This window comes from Crocuta crocuta, unplaced genomic scaffold (genome assembly GCF_008692635.1).
Source record: "Crocuta crocuta isolate KB4526 unplaced genomic scaffold, BGI_CrCroc_1.0 scaffold340, whole genome shotgun sequence".
NCBI lineage: Eukaryota > Metazoa > Chordata > Mammalia > Carnivora > Hyaenidae > Crocuta > Crocuta crocuta.
This window is the reverse complement of record NW_027530642.1, coordinates 2003116-2014637: the sequence shown is the minus strand read 5'-3', so window position 1 is coordinate 2014637 and position 11522 is coordinate 2003116. Positions and strand designations below refer to the sequence as shown.

Sequence of the window (11522 nt, the reverse complement as noted above, 5' to 3'; positions counted from 1 at the left end):
ACACAGGTAAAATTTTTTTTTTTTTTTTTTTTTTCCCCAGCATCATCTAATGATTTTTAGTATGTAGGTACTTATTTTTGAGAGTCTCTTATTTGTCATGCACCTTGTAGAGTTGTTGCATAATATGTGCTTTGTACATCAGAGCCAATAAAAATTAAAACTTCAAATAGCATATACAAGTAGAAAGAAATTAGATTGTTATCTAAACTTACATATTATCAAAAGTCATGGCTGAAAATGTAAAAATGTAGCATTTATGCTTTTGTTCTGTTTCTTATGTTGTTTTTGGTGAATCATGAGTATTTTGTAAGAATGTATTGAAGATTCTTTCTGTAATGTTTTTGTGTCCACGTGCTTTTAAAAATTAGGGAAACTATTGGAAATACGGTATAGGCTTGTAATACTTTATGAAAGAAACACAAAAAGCTCTAGTAAAACTGTGTTTACAATTTTTCTTCGTAAATGCAAAGATTTTTAACATACTGTCTTAGTTTTTTCACTTGATACTCTGGGATCATCTCATAAGGGTAGTATATGTATCACATTAATTTTAGTATTCACATATTTTTTATTTTATAGAGATAGAGCATCCTCTAATTCCCAGCGGTGAATTTGTTGATTGTGTCCAGTGTTTCTTATAAACGGTCTAGCATTATACACAATTATAAATATACAAGTTAATTTATAGACTTATTAGAGTAACTTCTTAGAGATGCCAAAATGTCTATTTCCCTCTCTCCTTTGACCAGCGTACATATTGGATATCACATGCTTATATTGGGTGCAGAAAAAAATTTATAAATTTGTTTTGAGTCCTTGCTATGAAAATGGAAAATGTCTCCATTTTTTTTTTGAGAATTTACAATTTCCCATTTTCACCAGTTTCCTATTGATCTTCACAAAAACCTTTTAGTAAGGCATTATTAGGATAGTTAACTTTATTTTGCAGGTAAAGATGCTAAGCTGTTAAAAATATGCTGGTGTTGGGGGGCATGGGGGGCTCAGTTGGTTAAGCGACTTCGGTTCAGATCATGATTTTGTGGTTCACGAGTTTGAGGCTGGCATCAGGCTCTGTGCTGACAGCTTGGAGCTTGGAGCCAGCTTTACGGATTGTGTGTCTCTTCTCCCTCTGCCTCCCCTTCTTGTACTCCTGTCTCTCTCTTTCAAAAATAAATTTTAAATATTTAAAAAAAATTTGCTGGTGTTGACATGACTATTAAGTGATTGAACAGGTTTTCACATAATTCTTTTCCCTTTTTTCTTCTTTTTGTGTTTTATGTCAAAATTTGTTTCTGTGTCCTCAGAGATTAGGTAACTTTGGAAATTGAAAAGCAGCAGGGAGTGCGAGGGTGGCTCAGTCATTTTAGCATCCAAGTCTTGATTTCAGCCCCCGTCATGATCTCACAGTTCATCTGCATCAGGGTGGAGCCTGTTTGGGATTTCTTCTCTCCCTGTTTCTCTGCCTCTCCCCTACTCTTGCTTGCTCTCACTCTCATTCTCTCAAGTTAATGAATAAAACTTAAAACAGGAGTTGAAAGAGAACTAAATGAATTAATATATTTCTTGTCAATATTGATATTTACTGACTCAAAGACCTTTTTTTCACATTTTACCTCTAAAGTAGACCATAGGCATACAAGCGTATCTCATTTTATTGTGTTTCACTTTATGGTGCTTTTCAGATACTGTGTTTTTTGGCAGTTATAAGTTTGTGGCAATCTTATATCTAGCAAGTTTACTGGTGCCATTTTTCCAATAATACTTGCTTATTTTGTGTCTTTGTTACATTTTGGTAATTCACAAATTTCAGACTTTTTCATTATTATATTTGTTACTGGTTGGTAATCTGTGATCAGTGATCTTTTTTGTTACTATTATAATTGTTTTGTGGCACATGCCCAGGCATAGAAGACCGTGAACTTAATATTCAATAAATGCTGTATGTCTTCTGACTCCTCCACTGACTGGTTGTTGTTCCCCATCTCTCTCCCTCTCTTTGGGCTTTCTATTTCCTAAGACATCACAGTATTCAAATTAGGCCAGCTACTTAACCCTATAATGGCTTTAAGTGTTAAGTTAAAGGAAGAGTCACATGTCTTTCCCTTCACATCAAAAGCTAGAAGTAGTCTCCTCAGGAGGGAAGGTTGAAAGCTCAGATAGGCCAAAAGTTAGGCAGTTAGGCCGCTTGGGCCAGTCAGCTAAGTTGTGAATGTAAAGGAAAAGTTTTTGAAATTACAAGTGCTGCTCCATTGAACACATGACTTAAAAGAAAGCAGAGCAGCCTTATGGATATGAGAGAGTTTGAGTAGTAGGATGGAAGATGAGATAAGCCACAGCATTCCTTTATTCCAAAGCCAGATTCAGAGCAAGGCCCTAACTCTTGAACTCTCTGAAGGCTAAGAGAGGTGAGGAAGCCACAGAAGATGAGTTTGAAGCTAGCAGAGGTGAGTTGATGAGGTTTCAGGAAAGAAGCTGTCTCTGTAACATCGAAGTGCAAGGTGAAGTAGCAAGTGCTGATGTAGAATCTGCAGCAAGTCATCCAGAAGATCTAAGTAAGGTAGTTAATGAAGGTGGCTGCACTAACCATAGATTTTCAGTAGAGATGAAACAGCCTTTATAGGAAGCAATTCATGGGAAGATGTCAAAATGCCAAGATGAATAGGAGTTGAGAAGTTGATTGCAGCCTTCATGTATGACTTTGAGGGGTTCAGGACTTGAGTGGAGGAGGTCACTGCACGTGTGGTAGAAATAGCAAGAGAACTAGAAGTAGAGCCTGAAGATGTGACTGAATTGCTACAATCTCATGATAAAACGTTAATGAGGAGTAAGATGAGGAGTTCTTAAGGATGAGCAAAGAAAGTGGTTTTTTTAAGATGGAATCTACTGGTGAAGATGTGTGAAGATTGTTCTGATGACAAAAAAGAATATACGTAGACTGAGTTGATAAAGTAGTGGCTCTCAGGATTTAAAAGGATTGACTCTAGTTTCCAAAGAAGTTCAACTGTGGGCAAAATGTTATCAAACAGTATCATACACTACAGAGAAATCCTTAGTGAAAGGAAGAGCTAATTGGTGGAAGAAACTGAATTGTTGTCTTAACTTGAGGAAATTGGCACAGCCATCCCAGACTTCTACAACCATCACTTTGGTCAGCAGCCAGCCACATCGAGTCCAGACCGTCCTCCAATAAACAGATTAGGACTCCCTGCAAGTACAGATGACGGTTAACATATCTTTTTTAGCAATGAAGTGTTTTTAATTAAAGTGTATGTGTTTTTATAGAATACTGTTGCACACTTAACAGACTAAGGTGTAGTGTAGACGTAATTTTTATATGTACTGGAAAACCAAAAAATCTATTTCATTCCATTTATTGCAATTTTTTTTAAGTTTATTTATTTTGAGAGAGAAGATGTGAGTGAGCAGGAGAGGGGAGAAGAAAGAATCCCAAGGAAGCTCTTGACTGTCATTGTGGATGTGGGGCTCAAACCCATGAACCGTGAGATCATGATCTGAGCTGAAATCAAGATGCTCAACTGACTGAGCGCCATCCAGGTGTCCCAGTTATCAAGAAATTCTAATAGTTATTTCTGGGTTGGGGCATTTTTGGTGTATCTTTGTGTCTGTGTCTGGCTTTCCTGATCCAGTATTTTTTTTCCCCCTGATCCAGTATTATAATGAAAAAACAAAGCAATTGAGGATATAGATGAATTACAGCTATGGGGAATTAAAGTCTAAAGATCTTAATGCATCAGCAAAAATTCTTAAAAGTTACTCTTAAAGCTTACCTGCATGAGTTCCTGGTTTTGTTTTTGTTGTTGTTGTTTTTAAATTATGGAGGGGTTTTTTTTTTTAATTTTTTTTATTTATTTTTGAGAGAGACCGCATGAGCAGGGGAGGGTCAGAGAGAGAGGGAGACACGGAATCTGAAGCAGGCTCCAGGCTCTGAGCTGGCTCTCAGCCTGGAGCTCGACACCGGGCTCCAACCCATGGACCATGAGATCATGACCTGAGCTGAAGTCGGATGCTTAACTCATTGAGCCAACCAAGCACCCCTAAATTATGGAGTTTTTCATGGAAACCCCTCATGCATTCCCAGATATAAAAGGATTAGATATTCTAAGGTATAGAAGAGTATAGAAGTCCTCATCTGTATTAAAACTGCCTGTCTTCCTATTGAGTAAAAACAGGAACTTGCTTTATTCTAAGTAGCCTTCCTGACATGAACTACAAGATCTTTCCCAACATAATCATCCTATTCTGAAATCTGGAGCTTATGACTTGTAAAGTGTTCTGCCTCATTGACCAAATCTATTTCGGTTCGGCAAATGTTGAGTGAAATGGAGGGAGTGGATCTATGATTGCATACAAAAATGAAAAACACATTCTTGTTTCCAAGAGTCTGCCAGTGAGGCAAATAGATACCGAACATGAAAAGTAAATATGAACTCTTAAGATACTTGTAACTGACAAGTAAATTATCTGTTTTACAGATTTTATGGAAAGAACTCTTCTTATGTCCATGGGGGATTGGATTCAAATGGAAAGCCAGCAGATGCTGTCTACGGACAAAAAGTAAGCATCCCAAACTTTATGTAGGCTGTCACACAGCTAGAAAATAACCCATATTGAGGCAGATACATATTTAATAGGTTTGCTGATATTTAAAGGTAAAGTTTTTCAATGTCTTTTTAGAAATTTTGATTTCAGTAGCTATTTGGTAAATAAAACCATTGAAAAGCTGAGAGGGTCAAATTTGCTTATTTTGAATGATGTATTCTGAAAGTTTTCTGTTAGGAGGGAATTGGTTTTAGCATGGGGATCATCTCACTTTAAATATGTTTTAGGTACGTCAGTTCAGGACAGTTTTAAGAAGCTCAATGTGGTCAATGGGAACATACTATTCTAAGGCAAATTAGGGTCTGTGTAGTTTGGAATTTAAACGTGCAAATTCTCTCTACTTGTGTTGTATTAAGTTTATTGTTGTTGGAGATTGTGTAAATGTCATTAACTCTGTCTTCCGTTGATTCCTTAGGAAATCCATAGGAAAGTCATGTCACAAAACTTTACCAATTGCCACACTAAGATCCGCCATGTTGATGCTCATGCCACTCTGAACGATGGTGTGGTGGTCCAGGTGATGGGGTTACTCTCCAATAACAACCAGGCTTTGAGGAGATTCATGCAGACATTTGTCCTTGCTCCTGAGGTATGAAGAAACAAACAGTGAAAGGTTGTACAAATCTTTTTAGAAACTATTCATTTTGAAATTTCAAACTTACAGAAAAGTTGTAATAATAGTATAATACCTCACACATACTTCTCACCTAAGCCACTGCCAAAACTTGTCAATCCATTTGTATTCTTTTTCTGTTTACGTATCATTTTAATTCAGAATATTTCAACGTAGGTTGGAGACATCATGCCTAGTCATTCTCATAGACTTCAGTGAGCATTTCCTAAGCGTAAGGAATATTCTTTCATAACTACAGTACAGTATCTATTGTGTTTTCGGTGGGGGGAGCACTTTATAACTTTTGTGGTACAAGATGTATCAGGCTCATCTTGCACTCTCCCTGCTCCAGCCCCAGTCCTAACTCTAGCCCCAGCCCGGGTTCTAGAATCTGCTGTTTATTCAAGGAGCCCTGGTTCTTTTCCTGCTTATCATGAAAGGGCCACAGGTTTATGTTGAAGAATTGCACTTGTCCTGCCTTCCTGATTGGCGCACACTGAACAAAGTCAGGAAGCCTATCTGCATAAGCATGTGGAAGTGGCTCAATAGGGACTTGCTGATTAGATGTTTTCTTCAGCATTACCCTGAAGATAATTTTCTGTTCAGGGGGCCTGGGTAGCTCAGTTGGTTAAGTGTCTGACTCTTAATTTCAGCCTAGTTCATGATTTCATGGTTCATGGGTTCGAGCCCCATGTTGGGCTTGGGATATTACTCCCCCTCCTTCGTCTCTCCTCTTCCCCATTTTTCTCTCTCTTCCTTCTCTTTTTGCTCTCTCCTCTCTCTTCACTCTCTCCTCTCATCCTCCTCTCTGTCCTCTCTTGAATAAATAAATAAATATTAAGATAATTTTGTCAGAATAATGAATCTAAAACCCCTATCATTTTACTGTTTGAATAACTTAGTTGTCTTTTTCAGAAATTACATGTTTCATTTTAGTCATGAGTTTTAGAGGATGGCCTAGATTATCTGTAGTATAAAACTTGATGAAATTCTAACTATACAAAGTCAAGGGATATGATTACCAATTACTTTAAGTTTGTTTAAAGTTCCTTTTCCAATTAAAGAGGAAGAATCTAATATTACCATAATATAATGCATTGCTACATGAACTGTCTGATTTAATATCCAAAGCTCTTAGGTAGATGGGAGATGTGATATCCCCTATCCCCCCTTTTTAAAATACAGATGAAGAGACAGTGTTGGAAACTGAATAACTAGTTAATGACATAGTTGGATTTATACTCTGGTGTGTCTTCTACCTACTGTAGGCAGACCTTTTTAGCTGTAGCACTGTTGAGTGTTTATATCAATATTGGATACAGATTTAGGGAATTTTAAATACCTGCGGCAGTTGGTAATATGTAGTTATTGTTCAGAAAACGTTTTGAGACGTGTGGCATGTTACACACTTTACCAGTGTTTGGCTATCCATCTAGTGGTATTTTAAGGAAGCAGTGTATTGGGGTGTAGTTTTTAATGGCTATATTGTAGAGCAAGGGTTTTCATTCTTGGTGTTGGTAACATTTTGGGCCAGGTAATTCTTTGTTGCAGCTGGCAGTTCTGTGCTTTGTAGGGTGTTCAGCATCATCCCCGCCCTCAAAGCAGTAGTTTCAGTTGCATCCTCCTATGTGAAAACTGAAGTATCCTCAGACATTGCCAGATGTGTCTGGGTGGTGCGGTATTGCTCTTAGTAGAGAACCATTGGTGTAGGGGATTTGACTTTTGGTGAAAATCTGAATAAATGAAGTTTTTGTTGGCATTGCAGGGCTCTGTTGCAAACAAGTTTTACGTTCACAATGACATCTTCAGATACCAAGATGAGGTCTTCGGTGGCTTTGTCACTGAGCCTCAGGAGGGTAAGTTACTTGTCTAAATTTTTTTTGATGGCATCAGGTTGACCTGAAGAGAGTATGGGTTTCTTGAATGTTTTTGTTATACTCTATATTCTTTATTAATAACTTCTAATTGTCAGGGCAGGGGAATGCTGAAGTTTTTAACCTACTCAAATCTAACAGGTCAACTGGCTTTATGGAAGACCTAAACCGAAGTCAGTAGTAGGTAATTACTCATTGCAACAGTAGTAGACCCCACGAACTACACGATACCTGCATTGTAGCCATGGTCATTCCAGGAGTAGAACCCTAAGTTCAAGGAATCGAAATCTTTCTTAACGGGCAGTACATGTGCCTACCCTTTGTTCTGGAGGGAGGCATTTCTGAGGCTGCTGTATAAATATTTCTAAAAGACAGTCTGGAACAAAAAAGGTGGCCATTGCCTTAGTTGTAAGATGTCCAGAAACACGAGAGACCCCTGAAGAATGGTCTCTAAACACTAATAATGATTAGTATATTAGTACTTCCGCTGTGTCTGAAATGATTTGTACTTTATATTTATTGTGTAATACAACAGCCTATAGATGACTATTTTAAGTACTGTTCTCATTTTATAGATTAGGGCACTGAGACAAGAGAAGTAATTTGCCTGATGTTGTATATAGCTCATTAGGTGGTAGAGCCTGCATTGGATTATGGGCCTCAAAATAACCTCAGATTCCATGTTCTTATTCTTACCCCAACCGTTACATTAGCCTTAATTCTGTACTTACAGCCTTTCCCATGATTTTACCAAATTGCCATGTTTTATTTACTTTCTGTATATATGTTCTTATTTCATTATGTTTTGTCTTAAAGTTTTTATTTAAATTCCAGTTAACATCAGTGTAATATTTATTTTACGTGTCTAGTATAGTGATTCCACACTTCCATACAACATTCGATGCTCATTACAGTGCACCCCTAATCCCCATCACCTATTTAACTCATCCCCCCACTCACCTCATTACTTTTTTGATCATGATGAACACTGTAAAAATGAATATAATGTTGACTTTTGAACACCTTGGGGGTTGGGGTGCTGACCCCTCCACACCCAATCAAAAAGCTGCATAGAACTTTTAACTCTATAAACTTTTTAACTATTACTAGTCTACCGTTGACTGGAAACTACTTACAGATATATCGATTAACATGTATCTTGTATGTTAAATATATTATTGTTTGTGTTCTTAAAGTAAGCTAGAGAAAAGGAAATGTTATTGAAATCATAAGAGAAAATTTATTTACAGTACTGTACTGTATTTATTGAGGGAAGATGTACGTATGAGTGGACCCGCACAGTTGAAACTCGTCCTAAGGGTTAGTTGTATTCGAGAATGAAATAAGCACAAATTGCTTTAAATTTCTTGTCTCATTTAGAATCTGAGGAAGAGGTAGAGGAACCCGAAGAAAGACAGCAGACACCCGAGGTGGTACCTGATGATTCTGGAACTTTCTATGATCAGACTGTCAGGTACGAAAACCTTTGTTGATCTGTCCAGAGCTGCATGAGAATTTGGGTTGTCTAGTCTTTCCCTTTGTTGGAAGGCAGTTGTATATTCTCAGAATTATCTCTAAAAGTAACTGATTTCCTAGAAAAAGGGTTTTGCTTTTGGTATCTCTGAGCTAACAAAAATGTTATAACTTGTTAATACCTATTGCACAATGAGAACTACTTAAATAGTATCCATCAGTTGCTTTTTGGTTTCATTTTTTCGTGGCCATAAGTGAAAAATAGATTTGGGGATTTTTTTTTCCTCAAAGATTTTATTATTTTTAAATGTTTATTCTTTTGAGAGTGAGAGTGAGAGCTCAGGGGTCAGGGTGAAAGGGAAGGAGCTCAGAGAGAAAGGGAGAGAGAATCCCAAGCAGGCTCCACACTGTGAGCATGGAGCCCCATGCAGGGCTCAAACCCACAAAGCCATGAGATCATGACCTGAGCCGAAATCAAGAGTGGGATGCTTAACTGACTGAGCCACCTAGGCGCCGCCCTAGTATAGTAATGTTAACTATATGCAAATATTTGTGCAACAGATCTCTAGAACTTTTCATCTCTCAAAACTAAAACTATAACCTTCGAACAACTCTTTTCCCCTTCCATACAGTCTCTTAGTATGTGTGTAGGTGAATTGTGATAGTTTCGGGGTTGTAACAGAAACCACGATTTGATTCATTTTGATCTGTTTTTGATGTGTTTGCTTATGAGAATTTAGCAAATCTGATTTGCTCATTGAATGCTTTTCTAAGAAGTTGTCTTGTTTTAATACTCAGATCTTTTCTTGGAGAGAGGGAACTATTTCTTCCTTCCGGTCTCTGTAGTTAATAAATACTTGGGTTTCTTGCTAAATCAGTAGAGGCAGAATGATGTTTCTCAAATTTCCCAAAGCAATGATTTGGAAGAACATTTAGAGGAACCTGTTGCTGAACCAGAGCCTGATCCTGAACCAGAACCAGAGCAAGAACCTGTGTCTGAAATCCAAGAGGAAAAGTCTGAACCAGTGTTGGAAGAAAGTACTCCTGAGGATGCTCAGAAGAGTTCTTCCCCTGCACCTGCAGACATGGCGCAGACAGTCCAGGAGGACCTGAGGGTATGCAGATATCTTTGTTCTTCTCTGTTTCTAGGTGGCTTTTAAAAACCTCCTCCTTCCTTTATTATTGTTTATAGGTACATATTGTTATTATTGGTACATATTGTTATTATTGACTTTTATAGGTACGTTTTCATTTGTTCAGGGAAACTTACTACATATTGATCCATACCTCAGATAAGAAGACACTTTCTTTTTTTTTTTAATTTTTATTTCTGATAGAGTCAGTGTGAGCAGGGGAAGGTCAGAGAGAGAGGGAGACACAGAATTTGAGGCAAGCTCCAGGCTCTAGCTTGGACAGCTAGCTGTCAGCACAGAGCCTGACATGGGGCTCGAACCCACGAACTGTGAGTCATGACCTGAGCTGAAGTCGATGCTTAACCAACTGAGCCACCCAGGCGTCCCGACACTTACTGTTTTATAAAAGTAATTCTCTTTCCCGCCTAAGGAAACTTGAATACTTTTTAGACCAGAAATGTCAGGTTCTCTTTTATCACCATGTCAACAACCTCTCACTTTTTAAATATTTTGTTTCAAAATATGACATGCTTTCCCTTTGTAATAAAGACCCTTGAGAAAGTCGGGATAGAAGGAACTTAAACATCATAAAAGCCATTTTTGAGAAGCCCTCTGCTAACATCATCCTCTACAGGGAAAAACCGAGAAGCTTTCCCCCTGAGATCAGGAACACGACAGGGATGTCCACTCTCACCACTGTTTAACATAGTGCTGAAGTCCTAGCATCAGCCATCAGACAACAAAAGGAAACAAAAGGCATCAGAATTGGCAAAGAAGTCAAACCCNCAGGAAACTATCAAAACCCTAGAGGAGAAAGCAGGAAACAACCTCCTTGACCCTCAACCATAGCAATTTCTTACGTGACACATCGCCAAAGGCAAGGGAATCGAGCAAAAATGAACTATTGGGACCTCATCAAGATTAAAAGCTTCTGCACGGCAAAGGAAACAATCCATAAAACTAATAGATAACCGACCGAATGGGAAAAGATAGTTGCAAATGACATATCAGATAAAGGGCTAGTATCCAAAATCTATAAGGAACTCGCCAAGCTCCACACCCGAAAAACAATCCAGTGAAGAAATGGGGAGAAGACAGGAACAGACACTTCTCCAAAGAGGACATCCAGATGGCCAACAGACACATGAAACGATGCTCAGCATCCCTCCTCATCAGGGAAATACAAATTAAAACCACACTGAGATACCTCATGCGGGTCAGAATGGCTAAAATGAGCAAATCAGAGGACTCTAGATGCTGGCGAGGATGTGGAGAAATGGGCACCCTCCTACACTGTTGGTGGGAATGTAAACTGGTGCAGCCCCTCTGGAAAACAGTGTGGAAGTTCCTTAAAAAAATGAACACTAGAACGCCCCTATGACCCAGCAATAGCACTGCTAGGAATTTACCCAAGGGATACAGGAGTGCTGATGCATAGGGGCACGTGTACCCCAGTGTTCATAGCAGCACTCTGAACAATAGCCAAAACATGGAAAGAGCCTAAGTGTCCATCAACGGACGAATGGATCATGAAGATGTGGGTTATCTGTACAATGGGATACTACATGGCATTGAGAAGGAATGAAATCTGGCCATGTGTAGCAACATGGATGGACCTTGAGGGTGTTAAGCTGAGCGAAATAAGTCAGGCAGAAAAGGACAGATACCATATGTTTGCACGTATAGGAAGATTAGGAGGAACTTAATGGAGAACCATAGGGGAGAAGGGGAAAAATAGTTGGGGAGAGGGAGGGAGGCAAACCATGAGAGACTCTTGAATGCGGAGAACAAACTGAGGGCAGATGGGGG

At 38.5% G+C, this 11522-nt stretch overlaps 1 protein-coding gene across 3 annotated transcripts in view; it reads left to right on the top strand.

The window, feature by feature from the left end:
- Nucleotides 1-11522, top strand: part of G3BP1 (G3BP stress granule assembly factor 1) — a 31148-nt gene that overhangs the window by 11808 nt on the left and 7818 nt on the right. For all 3 annotated transcript variants that reach the window (XM_077768976.1, XM_077768975.1, XM_077768977.1), the window contains 5 exons: nucleotides 4494-4575; nucleotides 5036-5209; nucleotides 6999-7089; nucleotides 8488-8581; nucleotides 9494-9695. In XM_077768976.1, the coding sequence (XP_077625102.1) occupies nucleotides 4494-4575; nucleotides 5036-5209; nucleotides 6999-7089; nucleotides 8488-8581; nucleotides 9494-9695 (643 nt within the window). The remainder of the gene's footprint in view (nucleotides 1-4493; nucleotides 4576-5035; nucleotides 5210-6998; nucleotides 7090-8487; nucleotides 8582-9493; nucleotides 9696-11522) is intronic.